The sequence below is a fragment of the Salmo salar genome, chromosome 18 (assembly GCF_965601325.2).
Source record: "Salmo salar chromosome 18, fSalSal1, whole genome shotgun sequence".
In the NCBI taxonomy this organism is placed as follows: Eukaryota; Metazoa; Chordata; class Actinopteri; order Salmoniformes; family Salmonidae; genus Salmo; species Salmo salar.
In genome coordinates this window covers 34228399-34247500 of record NC_138308.1, presented here as the reverse complement: position 1 = coordinate 34247500, position 19102 = coordinate 34228399, and the positions used below count along the sequence as shown (strand labels likewise).

Here is a 19102-nt window from a genome sequence, read left to right as displayed (position 1 = left end):
CACAAACATCTGTACACGTCAGTACTTTATTAGAATTATAGCAATGACTCTATCAATCTTCTCTCTTATGCTGATACAGAATGAGCCTAGGAATGTAGCCTCTACTTAGCTAACGTCAGTTAGCTAGAACCATATGAGCCTAGGAATGTAGCCTCTACTTAGCTAACGTCAGTTAGCTAGAACCATATGAGCCTAGGAATGTAGCCTCTACTTAGCTAACGTCAGTTAGCTAGAACCATATGAGCATAGGAATGTAGCCTCTAGTTAGCTAACGTTAGTTAGCTAGAACCATATGAGCCTAGGAATGTAGCCTCTAGTTAGCTAACGTTAGTTAGCTAGAACCATATGAGCCTAGGAATGTAGCCTCTACTTAGCTAACGTCAGTTAGCTAGAACCATATGAGCCTAGGAATGTAGTCTCTACTTAGCTAACGTTAGTTAGCTAGAACCATATGAGCCTAGGAATGTAGCCTCTACTTAGCTAACGTCAGTTAGCTAGAATCATATGAGCCTAGGAATGTAGCCTCTACTTAGCTAACGTCAGTTAGCTAGAACCATATGAGCCTAGGAATGTAGCCTCTACTTAGCTAACGTCAGTTAGCTAGAACCATATGAGCCTAGGAATGTAGCCTCTACTTAGCTAACGTTAGTTAGCTAGAACCATATGAGCCTAGGAATGTAGCCTCTACTTAGCTAACGTCAGTTAGCTAGAACCATTATACTCTATGATGGGCATGCCACCCATCAGCTTTTGCTGGTGTAAAGATATACAGTGCGTTCAGAAAATATTCACACCCCTTTACTTTCTCCACATTCTGTTGTATTACAGCCTGAATTTAAAATGGATTCAAATTGAGATGTTGTGTCATAATGTCAAAGTGGAATTATGTTTTTAGAAATTTTAACAAAGTAATTAAAAATGAAAAGCTGAAATTATTTGATTTAATAAGTATTCAACCACTTTTTTATGGCAAGCCTAAATAAATTCAGCAGTAAAACTGTGCTTAACAAGTTACATAATACGTTGCATGGAGTCACTCTGTATGAAATAATAGTGTTTAACATGATTTTTGAATGACTACCTCACCTCTGTACCCCACAATACAATTATCTGTAAGATCCCTTAGTCGAGCAGTAAGTTTCAAACACAGATTCAACACAGATTCCATAAAAGACCAATGATATTTTCTAATGCCTTGCAAAGAAGGGCACCTAATTGGTAGATGTTTAAAAAAATTTGAAGCAGACATGGTGTGGTTATTAACTACACTTTGGATGGTGTATCAATACACCCAGTCGCTACATGTGGTTATTAACTACACTTTGGATGGTGTATCAATACACCCAGTCGCTACATGTGGTTATTAACTACACTTTGGATGGTGTATCAATACACCCAGTCGCTACATGTGGTTATTAACTACACTTTGGATGGTGTATCAATACACCCAGTCACTACATGTGGTTATTAACTACACTTTGGATGGTGTATCAATACACCCAGTCACTACATGTGGTTATTAACTACACTTTGGATGGTGAATCAATACACCCAGTCACTACATGTGGTTATTAACTACACTTTGGATGGTGTATCAATACACCCAGTCACTACAAAGGGGATTCTAACATGTATTGACTCAGAGGTGTGAATGCTTACGGAAATGAGATATTTATATATTTCATTTTCTGTAAATTAGCATTTTCTAAATACATGTTTTCACTTTGTCATATGGGTAGCTATTATTGTTTCTCTCACTTAATTAGTTATCATTAGTGTACAGTGCTAGATAGCTAGATAGTTAGCTACTGGCTATATGTTAACTAGCTGGCTAGAGATGTTACCTACAACAACCCACAATCAGATTTATTTTCCTGTTGCACAAAGCTTGCTTTTGACAGAGTAGACAGCTTTTGCTACTGGCACTCATACACTGAGAGGAAAACCATTAGCAGATAAGACAAAATAACACATTCAGCAATGTTAGCAACCTGAAGTGAAACGTAGCCATCAGTCAGTCTCTCTTCATAGCAGTGAACCACGCACGTGTCCCGTTTCTATCGGAAATCTTAAAACCTTAATCGTAGACCATTTGTTTGTTCCCGGTCTCAACTAAACCAAACAACACAGCACCCGACCCTTTCAAAGAAATTATGTTGCTATTCTTAGCTTCCTTGGGAGTACTGCACTACAACTATACATTAGCCCACTGTAGGACGGTCCTGGAGGATATATAGTGAAATATATATAATCTACTGATGAAAGTATAGCGTTAGAAGTGCAGATAGATTTCCAATGGTCACTGATATTCTACTCTTATAAAAGCCATCCATTGTTATTGTATTACCACTGGTCACTGATATTCTACTGTTATAAAAGCCATCCATTGATGTTGTATTACCTCTGGTCACTGATATTCTACTCTTATAAAAGCCATCCATTGATGTTGTATTACTACTGGTCACTGATATTCTACTCTTATAAAAGCCATCCATAGTTATTGTATTACTACTGGTCACTGATATTCTACTCTTATAAAAGCCATCCATTGATGTTGTATTACTACTGGTCACTGATATTCCACTCTTATAAAAGCCATCCATAGTTATTGTATTACTACTGGTCACTGATATTCTACTCTTATAAAAGCCATCCATTGATGTTGTATTACTACTGGTCACTGATATTCCACTCTTATAAAAGCCATCCATTGTTATTGTATTACTACTGGTCACTGATATTCTACTCTTATAAAAGCCATCCATTGTTATTGTATTACTACTGGTCACTGATATTCTACTCTTATAAAAGCCATCCATAGTTATTGTATTACTACTGGTCACTGATATTCTACTGTTATAAAAGCCATCCATAGTTATTGTATTACTACTGGTCACTGATATTCTACTGTTATAAAAGCCATCCATTGTTATTGTATACCTACTGGTCACTGATATTCTACTCTTATAAAAGCCATCCATTGTTATTGTATTACTACTGGTCACTGATATTCTACTGTTATAAAAGCCATCCATTGTTATTGTATTACTACTGGTCACTGATATTCTACTCTTATAAAAGCCATCCATAGTTATTGTATTACTACTGGTCACTGATATTCTACTGTTATAAAAGCCATCCATAGTTATTGTATTACTACTGGTCACTGATATTCTACTCTTATAAAAGCCATCCATTGATGTTGTATCTGCACTAGTTTACTTTGTGAACCAGTCCTACATCCATATTTGACTTAGTAATGTGGCCTGTTTATGGAAACAGCAGACACACTGACCCAGATTGTGGTGTTCTTGCCCAGGATCAAACATCGAACAGTCTTTCGCTCTAGAGAGTTCCAGACGTTCTATGGAACATCTTTGGGCCCAGCGGAGAGCTCTAGAACCTTCTCCGACCCTCCCTAGAGAACTGTAGGTCAGGCTCTGTCAGTCAGCAACCAAAATGGCAGTCTATTCCCTACATTTAGCACTACTTTTGACCAGAGTCCTATGGGCCCTAGTCAAATGTAGTGCACTATATTATAGGGAGTATGGTGTCATTTGAACCAGTCAGTCAGTGTAGTATCAGTTTGGTGGTGTCACAACCTACTGTTCTGTTTCCCCAGGAGGTAAATGAAAGAGAGAGATGAAAGAGGAAAAGGAAATATGACATTCTCTGTTCTCCAACCCATGACACACGTTCCCTTGAAGATAAAGACAAATAAAGTGCAAAGAGGACATAGTGTAGATCTGAACCTGAAAAAGTAGAAAGGCTCCAATTAACTTCCTTTTGAGTAGTTCTCTTTCATTCTCCTTTTCTGGGGCAGTTCAGGTGAGGTGAGAAGAAAGGCAGGTTCAGAAGTGTACCAAGACCGCTTTCTACCAAGTCACCCTTTCATGAGCTACATTGTATTAATATGTTTCAAAACATATTACCACTCTAGAGAGAAAGTCATTCATTTTTATTCAGCATTAGAATCCCCCCCCCCCATATCTATTTTCAGGAAGTAAATAAGCTAACGCTAGACAAAAGGAGAGGAGGCGTGTCATTTGAAGTTGGTTTGGGGATTTGTCTTGCTTTGCTGTGGAGCTAGACTAGATATACGCTGCATGAGATGAGGGAGCGGCACGGAATGCGTCCCAAATGGCACCCTATTCTCTGGACCCCAGGAAGGCAGCAGCTAATGGGGATCCATAATGAATACAGTGCAGTACTTTTGTAGTAGTGCAGTAAAAAGGGAATTGGGTGCCATTTGTGAAACAGACAGTGTTTAAAGATCTCTGTTAGATTCAGGTTGTTTGGTAGAGACACTTCACTGTGATTAATTTAACATAGAAAAGGCCAAAGTTCCAGACGTGTCTATTTTCAATCTTTTGTGACTCGCTCCAAATGGATCATGAAATCGCACCCTAAGTTGGCCCCCCAGTGCCTAATTTCTCTCCTCTCACTCTGTCCGGGCTCCAGTTCACTTGTATTTGGGTTGACTTGCTTCACGTGAGTCATTTTGTGTGTCAGGTCTTGTCCTGCAGTGCCACAGCTGGTGTGTTTGTCAAGTGCCTCACAGAGAGGTGTGACATGACATTTTGTGTTGTTCTTTGCATCAAAGGACATTCATAATATCAGCTAAACCTGTATGTACATCAATAGTATCAACATTCTGAATGAGGCGTCATGTTGTAAACATTGAATATCATTTTGTCTTTGGTAAGTCTATGAAACACAACTCATTTAGGGAAAACCACACAAGCATTTTATTAACACACCTTTTGTGCAAACAGACAAACTAATGCATTTGTCTGACATATACCTTTATAATAAGACAGAACATAAAGTTTAATCATATGGTTTGTATGATTGTGAAGCATTTATGTAGTGCTTATGAAGCCTTTATGTAGTGATTATGAAGCCATTATGAAGCTATATATAACCTTTATAAGATGCACTTTGTTTAAAGTGGGACCGAACATACTGTATTTGTGTAGCAGTGCCTAAGTGACACAACTTCCAATCAGTGTCCATCTCATGCTGTACATCACTCTGTTTTCCACCCAGGAACCACACGGCGGTGAGCTCCAAGGTCATCGCTGTCACAGTGAGACCAGAGCCCAGGATAACAGAGTCCCACCTGGAGATCGAGCTGGCTCACCTGGCCAACGTAAGAACCTTTATTTTATTCACCTTTCATCTTTCATTTTAATTCATCGAGGGGAAGAATGACCTCCTCACAATGTAAGTACTTGCCCAAGACTCCCTCACTTCTTGAAAAGGCATACAAGCGATACAGAGAAGGCAGATGTTTAATAGCTATCCAATCAGCTAATCGTGTAACTGATACATTGGACCCAGTTACATGACGGCAATCCATGTAACTGAGTCCACACTAAAACACGGTTACAAAAAGTTAATTGTACAGAGAAGATACTGTATATCTGGACCTATATTCACAAAGCATCTCAGAGTACGAGTGCTGATCTAGGATCAGGTCCTCCCTGTCCATATTAACCTAATTCATTTTATTCTAAAAGGCAAAACTGACCCCAGATCAGCAGTGCTACTCTAAGACGCTTGATAAATACAGGCCCAGATCTGAATCAGGAGGACAAGTTGAAATATATGGGCTCTGACAATGACATGCTGCTTTGCATCACCTCTGAACGATCGTCTTTATCTCAGAGATTAACCAAAAGGCCAGGGTTGTAAAGAGAGCTTGTCCTTGTAATTATCTGGACAGTGCCATGTCAGTGTTCTCTCTCTCTCTCTCTCTCTCTCTCATGACACACCTGCTACACTGGGCGCCTGCAAATGAGTTATTGAATCAATGACTCTACCATTGTTTGTTGGCTAATGCACTCTAAACATGTGGCTGTAGCCATTGTTGGGTTCTTCAACGCTAATTGAGGCTAAAGTGATTCAAAGTGAAACTGCAACCAATTCTCATTGGCATTTTACATTTTAACCCTGAACTGCAATCTAAAGAGGTCTCGCCATAGCCGTTAGTTAAAATAACAATTTGTTTAGTGAGTTATTCTTGGATAATTCCGAGTAGAATCTACTATCTGTGAGGCTTTGGTCATTTTGATGTGGTTATCTAACAATGAGTGAAGGTTTTCAGCGTGCTCTCTTCTTCTTGGTTATGCAGGGTACCCTGAGTCCTTACTGTGCACTGTGGGATAACAGCGTCATGTAAGTGAACAAGCTTTCCTTTTTGCTGTTTTCTCCTTGCTCTTCTCTAATCCATGGTGATGTTGATGTATCTGTTATGTATGGAATTACCGTTTTGATTTCTATTGATATAAACTACATTTCTAAATGCTCTGAAGATGAAAACACTGTTTTGTCCATCTTCTAAGAGGTTCAAGGGTGCTTACTCTTGGCAAAGTGTACTGTACGCAATCCTACTCAAAATGTCTTCAGACTATCCTATACTCTGTATTTATTAGTGCCGGGCCCGTCGTCCTCTGTAAGGGGATTTGAGGACAATTACTTCAGCAGAAAAAAAAGCCTATGAAGATTAAAATCAGATGAAATGAATAAATCTTCTAAATAACATCGGGGAATTAAGTCTGGGTCTGCATCCCAAACGGCATCCTGTTCCCTTTCTCGTGCACTACGTTTGACTAAAGCCTGGGCACTTTATAGTAAACAGGGATGCAGTTTGACTTTTGCCTTCATCGTGAACTACTGTTGACCAAAACCTGGGCACTTCATAGGAAATAGGGACGCAGTCTGACTTTTCTCTTGACAACGTACAATAAAATGAGAGGAACAGGGACATTAAATCACCGATCCCCTATTATTTCCCATACAGGGTACCTGTATTTCATTCAGCTACAGGCACCTATTATTCAGCAATTGTATGAGACAATAAGCGGCGAAGGCCAGAGGAAATTCAATGTAGGTTTTGAATGCATCTTTTGTCCTCAGTGTTGTATTTCAGCCATTGTATTACAGCCGTAATAGCACACTGATAAGGGTAAATCGAATGAAAGATCCTTTGTGCCGCTGGAATATCAAGGAACTCAGTGATTTGATAGAAGCTGGTTTCAATGCCATCATTATTTGTTCCTTGTGTTCTTTGTTCCTTACACATTGTGCGTCAGAAAATATACCATCATTATATACATTAGACTCAAATCTTACCTCTATTTAATTTAACCTGCTTTCTTATTCTGGTTTCTTAATCCTCATCTGAAAGGACTAGATAGCATAGCTTATCCTGTGTAGCACCTTAATTTTAACCAGTTTGTAACAGCAAGAAAAATAATGCTGCAGCAACAGGAAATGTTAATTATTATGTGGATTATAATTCATGGACATTTTTGTAGGGGTTGATACTATTTTCGTGAAGGGAAAGCAAGTCTGAAATTTCAAAGAGGAAATAACAAACTTTAGAAGCCTTCTTAAACTCAAATGAAATACAAGTTGAATTTCCTGCTGTATAGGAAAATTCTCAGTTACAAAAGAGTGACCAAATTAAGATCCTACATATGTACAAGGTTTAAATTGAAGAATGTCAACAGATAACGTCAACTATATATCCCATACAGTTCCCTTCATCTGTTTCTGAAATATTTTAAACATTCTTATTATTTGAACATTGAGACAGGACTCCCTCACAGCTTTCAGAAACATTGTTCTTCATGACTCATTAGTTCCTTCTATCCTGTGTGTTCTATCCTTCTATCCTGTGTGTTCTGTCCTTCTATCCTGTGTGTTCTATCCTTCTATCCTGTGTGTTCTATCCTTCTATCCTGTGTGTTCTATCCTTCTATCCTGTGTGTTCTATCCTTCTATCCTGTGTGTTCTATCCTTCTATCCTGTGTGTTCTATCCTTCTATCCTGTGTGTTCTATCCTTCTATCCTGTGTGTTCTATCCTTCTATCCTGTGTGTTCTGTCCTTCTATCCTGTGTGTTCTATCCTTCTATCCTGTGTGTTCTATCCTTCTATCCTGTGTGTTCTATCCTATCCTGTGTGTTCTATCCTTCTATCCTGTGTGTTCTATCCTTCTATCCTGTGTGTTCTATCCTTCTATCCTGTGTGTTCTGTCCTTCTATCCTGTGTGTTCTATCCTTCTATCCTGTGTGTTCTATCCTTCTATCCTGTGTGTTCTATCCTATCCTGTGTGTTCTATCCTTCTATCCTGTGTGTTCTATCCTTCTATCCTGTGTGTTCTATCCTATCCTGTGTGTTCTATCCTTCTATCCTGTGTGTTCTATCCTTCTATCCTGTGTGTTCTATCCTTCTATCCTGTGTGTTCTATCCTTTTATCCTGTGTGTTCTATCCTTTTATCCTGTGTGTTCTATCCTTCTATCCTGTGTGTTCTATCCTTCTATCCTGTGTGTTCTATCCTTATATCCTGTGTGTTCTATCCTTCTATCCTGTGTGTTCTATCCTTCTATCCTGTGTGTTCTATCCTTCTATCCTGTGTGTTCTGTCCTTCTATCCTGTGTGTTCTGTCCTTCTATCCTGTGTGTTCTATCCTTCTATCCTGTGTGTTCTATCCTTCTATCCTGTGTGTTCTATCCTTTTATCCTGTGTGTTCTGTCCTTCTATCCTGTGTGTTCTATCCTTCTATCCTGTGTGTTCTATCCTTCTAGCCTGTGTGTTCTATCCTTCTATCCTGTGTGTTCTATCCTTCTATCCTGTGTGTTCTATCCTTCTATCCTGTGTGTTCTATCCTTCTATCCTGTGTGTTCTGTCCTTCTATCCTGTGTGTCCTGTACTTCTATCCTGTGTGTTCTATCCTTCTATCCTGTGTGTTCTATCCTTCTATCCTTCTATCCTGTGTGTTCTATCCTTCTATCCTTCTATCCTGTGTGTTTTATCCTTCTATCCTGTGTGTTCTGTCCTTCTATCCTGTGTGTTCTATCCTTCTATCCTGTGTGTTCTATCCTTCTATCCTTCTATCCTGTGTGTTCTATCCTTCTATCCTGTGTGTTCTATCCTTCTATCCTGTGTGTTCTATCCTTCTGTCGTGTCTTTGGCTATGCCGGATTAAGTGATATGACATGCTAACTTATAAAATGATTTCTCTGTAATTAATATTACCTGATTAAGCTAATCATGTAAATGTAATTAACTAGAAAGTCGGGGCACCACGGAAGAACGTTTATAGAGCCGTTATCTTCCGAATAAACTCTTAAAATACTTTGTAATATTTTACATCGACAGCAGTCAATATTAACCCTTGTTTTATTTTCAGTCTCATAATGAAAGTTGAAAATTCTTGGTTATCTTCACGAACCCTGGCTAACAAGTTGAATCAGCAATACAAAATTGGGTTTAATTATTTATTTACTAAATACCTAACTAATCACACAGAATTACAAATACACAGAATACAATGATGTCATACAGAAAACGTCCCGGTAGACGGAACAGATATGACGGCTACACAAAGGAAAGGGGGTTGGGCTTGAATGAAAGAGCGGGAAGATTTAGGAACAGAGAAACAGCAGCTATGCTATCGTAAATACATTATCTTATGCATTCTAAATTACCGCCCATTTGGAAAAGGAAAATGCAATAAATATTTACTCTGAGCTGCACTTCGGTAGATTGGTCGTAGATGCTGGCCGGGTTGGCCAACAGATCTCCCTGTTTTCGGAAGAATGTCAATGGTGGTCGATTGGATACGTGGTGGTATCTTCGTCTGGTTGTTAGACTGGATCCGTCGTCCGTCCTTTCCTAGCCCACGTAAGCAGCGGCCGCTGCTAACTCAACGGCTAGGAAGTAGCACTTCTGTAGTGAATAAGCTCAAAGTTCATACCAGTTCATACCAGAGCTCACGCCGAGGTTGGCTTAGTTCTGTACTTGACATGTGTGTCCTTCTAACGTAGAGGCTGCAGACCTCCCGTACTGGAACCAACCTGGTTATCTTTTCGTCAAAGGATTATATAGTGGAGGGAGGTGTTTCATCGTTTATAACCCCTGTCTCTTCACAGGGTTGGGCCACTGATCGAGCAGGGCACTTTCCTTATGAAAACCCAAATCTCTCATTCGGAAGCTAAAATTACATTTCATCTCCTAACAAACATTTTCAATATCAAACATTTCAATTGCATAACAATTCCATGTGACTCTGATAACTAGAGGGTGTATACTTTCTCAGATACAGTTTATGTCGTCCTGTCATCAGTCATAATGTCTCAGATGACAACCGAACTGACATACATACTCATTACGTTCCCAAGCATATTTCCAACTGGTTTTATTAACAAAATATGTGGTACCTTTCCCCATTTGTTTGATGTTCCCAGACTCTCTATATTTAACACAGGCTATTCAAGTCCTTCAGTAGATTCAGAGAGGGGAAGTGGTAAAAGGTATTTATGGGGGGGGGTCATAAACCTTACCCACAGGCCAACGTCATGACACTTCTATCCTTCTATCCTGTGTGTTCTATCCTTCTATCCTGTGTGTTCTATCCTTCTATCCTCTGCGTTCTTGTCACGTCCTGGCCAGTGTAAGGTTAATTGGTATTGTAGTTTGGTCAGGACGTGGCAGAGGGTATTCGTTTTATGTGGTTCGGGGTGGTGTGTTTGTTGAAGGGGCATTTGATTTAAGTATTCCGGGGTTTTTGGGCACTGTTTGGTTTTCATGTATTCTATGTTGAGTCTAGTGTGTCTGTTTCTATGTTTGGTTAATTGGGGTTGGGACTCTCAGTTGAAGGCAGGTGTTGTCTATTTGCCTTTGATTGAGAGTCCCATATATTAGGGTGTGTTTGTGTTTGTCATTGGTGGGAGATTGTTCCGTGTTTAGTGTGTGTCAACGTTACAGGACTGTCAGTTTATCGTTCGTTCTCTTTTGTTATTTTTCTGTTCATTTTGGAGTTAATAAATGTTCAAAATGAACAACCGCATGTCTGCTGCGTTTTGGTCCTCCTTCACCGACGACGAGCGTGACAGTTCTATCCTTCTATCCTGTGTGTTCTATCCTTCTATCCTGTGTGTTCTATCCTTCTCTCCTGTGTGTTCTATCCTTCTATGCTGTGTGTTCTATCATTCTATCTTTCTATCCTGTGTGTTCTTTCATTCTATCCTTCTATCCCGTGTGTTCTATCCTTCTATCCTTCTTTACTGTGTGTTCTATCCTTCTATCCTTCTATCCCGTGTGTTCTATCCTTCTATTCTTCTATACTGTGTGTTCTATCCTTATATCATTCTATCCATGTCTTCTATCCTTCTATTCTTCTATACTGTGTGTTCTATCCTGCTGAGAGGCAGCAACTTTACCCAGAGTAGAGGCACCATGTGTTTACATTTACATTTACGTCATTTAGCAGACGCTCTTATCCAGAGCGACTTACAAATTGCTGCATTCACCTTATGATATCCAGTAGAACAACCACTTTACAATAGTACATCTATATCTTTTTTGGGGGGGGGGAGGGGGGTTAGAAGGATTACTTTATCCTATCCCAGGTATTCCTTAAAGAGGTGGGGTTTCAGGTGCCTCCGGAATGTGGTGATTGACTCCACTGTCCTGGCGTCGTGAGGGAGCTTGTTCCACCATTGGGGTGCCAGAGCAGCGAACAGTTTTGACTGGGCTGAGCGGGAACTGTGCTTCCGCAGAGGTAGGGAGGCGAGCAGGCCAGAGGTGGATGAACGCAGTGCCCTTGTTTGGTTGTAGGGCCTGATCAGAGCCTGAAGGTACGGATGTGCCGTTCCCCTCACAGCTCCGTAGGCAAGCACCATGGTCTTGTAGCAGATGCGAGCTTCAACTGGAAGCCAGTGGAGTGTGTGGAGGAGCGGGGTGACGTGAGAGAACTTGGGAAGGTTGAACACCAGACGGGCTGCGGCGTTCTGGATGAGTTGTAGGGGTTTAATGGCACAGGCAGGGAGCCCCGCAAACAGGGAGTTGCAGTAATCCAGATGGGAGATGACAAGTGCCTGGATTAGGACCTGCACCGCTTCCTGTGTAAGGCAGGGTTGTACACTGCGAATGTTGTATAGCGTGAACCTACATGATCGGGTCACCGCCTGTGTTCCGTGTTTCACTGTGTGACTCCTCCTCGATGCCACCTAGGGCACAACTGTAGGACAGCGCAGCACTGGTGGAGGAATGGAGCATCTCACTCTCTCCTTCTCCTCTCTCTCTTTTTCTCCCTCTCTCTCACTCTTTTGCTCTCTCTCCCTTCCCTTCTCCATCTCTCTCTCCCTCCCCCTCTCTCTTTCATCCTCTCTCTCTATGTCCCTCACCTTCTCCCTCCCTCTCTCTGGGGCACACGTATAGGACAGCTCAGCCCAGGTGTATCCCCCCACCACCCTCTCTCTGGGGCACACCTATAGGACAGCTCAGCCCAGGTGTATCCCCCCCCACCACCCTCTCTCTGGGGCACACCTATAGGACAGCTCAGCCCAGGTGTATCCCCCCCACCACCCTCTCTCTGGGGCACACCTATAGGACAGCTCAGCCCAGGTGTATCCCCCCCACCACCCTCTCTCTGGGGCACACCTATAGGACAGCTCAGCCCAGGTGTATCCCCCCCACCACCCTCTCTCTGGGGCACACCTATAGGACAGCTAAGCCCAGGTGTATCCCCCCACCACCCTCTCTCTGGGGCACACCTATAGGACAGCTCAGCCCAGGTGTATCCCCCACCACCCTCTCTCTGGGGCACACCTATAGGACAGCTCAGCCCAGGTGTATCCCCCCCACCACCCTCTCTCTGGGGCACACCTATAGGACAGCTCAGCCCAGGTGTATCCCCCCCACCACCCTCTCTCTGGGGCACACCTATAGGACAGCTCAGCCCAGGTGTATCCCCCCACCACCCTCTCTCTGGGGCACACCTATAGGACAGCTCAGCCCAGGTGTATCCCCCCCACCACCCTCTCTCTGGGGCACACCTATAGGACAGCTCAGCCCAGGTGTATCCCCCCACCACCCTCTCTCTGGGGCACACCTATAGGACAGCTCAGCCCAGGTGTATCCCCCCCACCACCCTCTCTCTGGGGCACACCTATAGGACAGCTCAGCCCAGGTGTATCCCCCCACCACCCTCTCTCTGGGGCACACCTATAGGACAGCTCAGCCCAGGTGTATCCCCCCCACCACCCTCTCTCTGGGGCACACCTATAGGACAGCTCAGCCCAGGTGTATCCCCCCCACCACCTTCTCTCTGGGGCACACCTATAGGACAGCTCAGCCCAGGTGTATCCCCCACCACCCTCTCTCTGGGGCACACCTATAGGACAGCTCAGCCCAGGTGTATCCCCCACCACCCTCTCTCTGGGGCACACCTATAGGACAGCTCAGCCCAGGTGTATCCCCCCACCACCCTCTCTCTGGGGCACACCTATAGGACAGCTCAGCCCAGGTGTATCCCCCCACCACCCTCTCTCTGGGGCACACCTATAGGACAGCTCAGCCCAGGTGTATCCCCCCCACCACCCTCTCTCTGGGGCACACCTATAGGACAGCTCAGCCCAGGTGTATCCCCCACCACCCTCTCTCTGGGGCACACCTATAGGACAGCTCAGCCCAGTGTATCCCCCCCACCACCCTCTCTCTGGGGCACACCTATAGGACAGCTCAGCCCAGGTGTATCCCCCCACCACCCTCTCTCTGGGGCACACCTATAGGACAGCTCAGCCCAGGTGTATCCCCCACCACCCTCTCTCTGGGGCACACCTATAGGACAGCTCAGCCCAGGTGTATCCCCCCCACCACCCTCTCTCTGGGGCACACCTATAGGACAGCTCAGCCCAGGTGTATCCCCCCCACCACCCTCTCTCTGGGGCACACCTATAGGAGAGCTCAGCCCAGTGTATCCCCCCCACCACCTTCTCTCTGGGGCACACCTATAGTACAGCTCAGCCCAGGTGTATCCCCCCCCACCACCCTCTCTCTGGGGCACACCTATAGGACAGCTCAGCCCAGGTGTATCCCCCCCACCACCTTCTCTCTGGGGCACACCTATAGGACAGCTCAGCCCAGGTGTATCCCCCCACCACCCTCTCTCTGGGGCACACCTATAGGACAGCTCAGCCCAGGTGTATCCCCCACCACCCTCTCTCTGGGGCACACCTATAGGACAGCTCAGCCCAGGTGTATCCCCCCCACCACCCTCTCTCTGGGGCACACCTATAGGACAGCTCAGCCCAGGTGTATCCCCCCACCACCCTCTCTCTGGGGCACACCTATAGGACAGCTCAGCCCAGTTGTAGCCCCCCACAACCCTCTCCCTTTACCAAACAATGCTCACAGTGAGGGTGGGTGACAGGGACATTGGTTAGAACTACCCAGAGGCGTAAACAGTCAGATAGAAAAACAATACAGGAGAAAACAGAAGAAAAAATTATGTTGGATGATGTGATTATGCTTGTCACTACAGGCCTATGGAAGTACATATAAACAGACACTTGAGGGTTGTTTGCCTACATTTACCTTGCCTGCTAATATATCTACTTCCTGGTAGGGAAAATTGACCACAATGACATTACTTGAACAATTTTTCAACCAGTTCTGGTTTGAATCATGTTGTAATGAGGTCATTTCAACGTTGCACCGCTGGGGTATACAGTATCTATCATAGGTGACATACAGTATGATCCCTGTGGGATAATATATAACATTCTACAGGAATTCAGATTTTACATCTTCCAGTACAAAATATAGTATGATCCCTGTGGGATAATATATAATATTCTACAGGAATTCAGATTTTACATCTTCCAGTACAAAATAGCTGCAGTTATTCTCAGCAGCCCCATTTTGTATATTGAATATGGCTGCTTTTTAATTTTAATAACTCTAAAATGTGAAAATTGTACTGTGCTTCTGCTGCAATATGAGTTACAGCGAGAGAAATGGGTTCTCTTCTCCACTCAGTGGCAGATAAGAAAACTAAAGCACATTCAACCAAATTAAATTCCTATTGAATCAGGGGCCACACAACTCTCTGGTCTCTTGGGAATAATTGGAGCTTTTTGAATAGATTCAGGTCCAGTAGTATTTCTCCTGTCGGCTGAAAGAGTTTAAGGGACAGCGACTGTGAACCAGGGGAACGTCACCTGGAGGAGGATGTTATTTCAACTGGAATTGACTAAACACAAGTTGGTTTCTTGGCAACAAGCTTGTCCAAGCAAAGTAGAACTCATGCATAATTCATAACAATCTAATATATTTGTTTGTGTTTTGTTTATTCTTGTCATCAGTAATCTGTTTGTCTGATGGTTTATGTGTAAATCAATTAATTTGTTGGTTAACTTGTGTACCCAGCAAAGGGAACCAACATTAATTTGTGCAGGAAAACAGTTAGAATACATGAGTGTATGTATTATACCCTCCAATCCTGTCCTCTGCATCTGGTATGCGTGATCATGCATGCCTAAATTCTGATTTGCTGTCATTTTGTGTAAAGGGTTGTCAAATACAACAGGCATGGATAATCAGAAAAAACATGATGATTAAGCAAAGGGGAATACAAAAAAAGAAGTAGTTTGTCTTTCCAATAAGTTTTCCTCCTGAATACTTTCCTCCTGAATACTTTCCTCCTGAATACATTCCTCCTGAAGAGATTGCATCTGTAACATTGGAACATCACCACTCCCGCAACACAGGACTGAAACCATGGCAACCAATGCTGTCTAAAGCATGTTAAAGTCTTTGTATCCAAGATATTTACCAAACAGACTAACGCTGACTAACATAAGTAAGGAAGATAGACTCGGGTTTCTCCTGCTAAGGGGGAGATACTATTCCATTTCCTGTTTGTTCTCTGCTCCACTGCATAGACAGGGCTGGATTAAGAAATCATAGGCCCAGGTCTTTGTTTTGTTTTTTACACCACACAAATATAACGAAATGATTGGCTATTCTGACACTGACAAACTGAGATCAGTCTGGTCTCGAATTCAAACTAACAATAGCTCAGGCCAATGAAGCAAAACAATATTAAAAAGTGAAGTATTCACAGCCCTTGACTTTTTCCAAATGTTGTTGTGTTACAGCCTGAATTCAAAAAGGGATTACATTCAAGTTTAAGTATTCAACCCCTTTGTTATGGCAAGCCTAAATATGTTCAAGAGTAAAAATTTGCTTCACAAGTCACATAATATGTTGCATTGACTCACTGTGTGTGCAATAATAGTGATTCACATTATTTTTTTATGACTACCTCATCTCTGTACCCCACACATACAATTATCTGTAAGGTCCCTCAGTCAAGCAGTGAATTTCAAACACAGATTCTAATGCCTCGCAAAGAAGGGCACCTATTGGTAGATTGGTACATATACAAAAAGCAGACATGGAATATCCCTTTGAGCATGGTGAAGTTATTAACTAAACTTTGGATGGTGTATCAATACACCCAGTCACTACAAAGATACAGGCGTCCTCAGTTGCCGGAGAGGAAGGAAACCGTTAAGGGATTTCAGTGGTGACTTTAAAACAGTTACAGAGTTTAATGGTTGTGATAGGAGAAAACTGAGGATGGATCAACAACATTGTAGTTACTCCACAATACTAACCTAAATGACAGAGTGAAAAGAAGGAAGCCTGTACAGTATAAAAATATTCCAAAACACGCATCCGGTTTTCAACAAGGCACTAAAGTAACATTGCAAAAAAACGTTTTGTCCTGAATACAAGCTGTTATGTTTGGAGCAAATCCAGTACAACACATTACTGAGTATCATTCTAGGTATCCCTTTTCCCTTTCCTTTCCCTTTCTCCATATTTTCAACCATAGCGGTGGCTGCATCATTGTTATGGGTATGCTTGTAATCGTTAAGGACTGGGGAGTTTTTCAGGATAAAAAATAAACGGAATGGAGATAAGCAAACTTGGTTCAGTCAGCTTTTTAACAGACACTGGGAGATGAATTAACCTTTCAGCAGGACAATAACCTAAAACAAAAGGCCAAAATCTACACTGGAGTTGCTTACCAAGAAGATAGTGAATGTTCCTGAGTGGCCGAGTTACAATTTTGACTGAAATCTGCTTGAAAATCTATGGCAATACTTGAAAATGGTTGTCTAGCATAGGCTACTTGTGCCTTTTCTAAATTGATATAGTTCTGTTCTTGTCTATGAATGTTCTGTATTATGTCATGTTTCATGTTTTGTGTGGACCCCACGAAGAGAAGGTGCTGCTTTTGCAACATCTAAAGGGGATCCTCATAAAATACCAAAAATACCAAAGATAGGACAGGAAAGGGTAGGACAGGACAGGAAAGGAAAGGATAGGACAGGACAGGACAGGGAAGGATAGGAAAGGATAGGACAGGACAGGGAAGGATAGGAAAGGATAGGACAGGACAGGACAGGACAGGAAAGGAAAGGATAGGACAGGGAAGGGTAGGACAGGACAGGAAAGGAAAGGATAGGACAGGACAGGACAGGGAAGGATAGGAAAGGATAGGACAGGACAGGGAAGGATAGGAAAGGATAGGACAGGACAGGACAGGACAGGAAAGGAAAGGATAGGACAGGGAAGGATAGGAAAGGATAGGACAGGATGGGAAAGGACAGGAAATGAAAGGACAGGACAGGACAGGAGAGGATAGCAGGATATCCACTAAGGCATCGCCTCACTATGACTACAGTCATGGACACCCTCAGTAAGAGAGACATTCAGACAGGTGCAGAGAATCCAGATGATAGATAGATACCAGCCACTGTTGATTCACCCCGAGTCCAAACATTACACAATAAAACTGTGGGTGCAATCAACAGTTTGCAGGTCATGCTGTCTTCCCCGAACGACATATGTGTGCGAAAACATTGCATTGTACATCTGTGTACTTTATGGGTTCATGAACTCCACAAAATTGTAACCCTCAAACAGTTCCAGCCAACTGATCAAAAAGGCACACATGCTACTGCTACCACCATGGTTTACAGTAGCTGGTATAGTAGTGCACTATATAGGGAACAGGGTGCCATTTGGGAAACAACCACTGATCAAAGTTTTACATTGATTACATGGACATTATTAATACAGACCCTGTTCTGTGTGGGTTTACATTGATTACATGGACATTATTAATACAGACCCTGTTCTGTGTGGGTTTACATTGATTACATGGACATTATTAAAACAGACCCTGTTCTGTGTGGTTTACATTGATTACATGGACATTATTAATACAGACCCTGTTCTGTGTGGGTTTACATTGATTACATGGACATTATTAATACAGACCCTGTTCTGTGTGGGTTAAGTGCATCATTAAATGTCTGTGATTGGCTGATGTAACGTTGGTTATACGTGTGGTCAAGGAGCCGTGGTCTGAATGGTGCTGTCCACTACCAAGGCACCTGACTCTATCACGCTATTAGAAGGGATATCATGTCTGATGGCAGAGTATTTATCAAGGCGAGTCCCAAATGCCATTTGGAATGCATCTCATCAAAACCAGACCATCTATGTGGCATGCATTCTCCCCTCCCCTTCTAGTGTGCATTGTATATGCATACAGATCTTAATTTGATCACCCTGATGCAGGAGAAATGTCATGCAATGTAGGAAATGTATAACGTCTAATGTATTTGAGGTTTAAAAAGGTTTGTAATTTCCACTTTGAAATGTCAGACTTAATTTTCCCTTACGAAAATATTCATTAATTATAATCCACATAATAATTCAAATTTCCTGTTTCTGCAGGATTATTTTCAGCCTCTAGCAAACTGGTTTAAATTAAGATCCTACATCTGTATGTCCACTATGGTCATTATTTTGTATGTAGTATTTTATTAGGCTCCCTATTAGCCAGTGCTAAAGCAGCAGATACTCTTCCTGGGGTCCACACAAAACATGAAACATGACATAATACAGAACATGAATAGACAAGAACACCAGAGGGACAGAACTACATACATTTAAAGTAAGAACACACACTTTCATACATGGATGCCTTCATAATCATGTGATTCATACTGGACTGAATGTAAGTGCAACACACCAACATGGAAACAAGGAGGTGGGTTGCAAATAGGCTGACATTTTTCAGACCCAGGATCGAACCCAGGTCTGTAGTGATGCCTCTAGCACTGTAATGCAGTGCCTTAAGACAGCTGTGCCCCTCAGGATCCCAACTTTGTTTCGCTAAATTCCCCTGACGTGAAAAAATCTACATTGTTTCTATAGTTAGT

At 42.5% G+C, this 19102-nt stretch overlaps 1 protein-coding gene across 5 annotated transcripts in view; it reads left to right on the top strand.

Moving 5' to 3' along the window:
• The window catches only part of LOC106560286 (adhesion G protein-coupled receptor B3), a 352944-nt gene that overhangs the window by 195402 nt on the left and 138440 nt on the right, over positions 1-19102 (top strand). For all 5 annotated transcript variants that reach the window (XM_082964912.1, XM_082964910.1, XM_082964911.1 and 2 more), the window contains 2 exons: positions 5050-5152; positions 6137-6180. In XM_082964912.1, coding sequence (XP_082821038.1) covers positions 5050-5152; positions 6137-6180 — 147 coding nt within the window. The remainder of the gene's footprint in view (positions 1-5049; positions 5153-6136; positions 6181-19102) is intronic.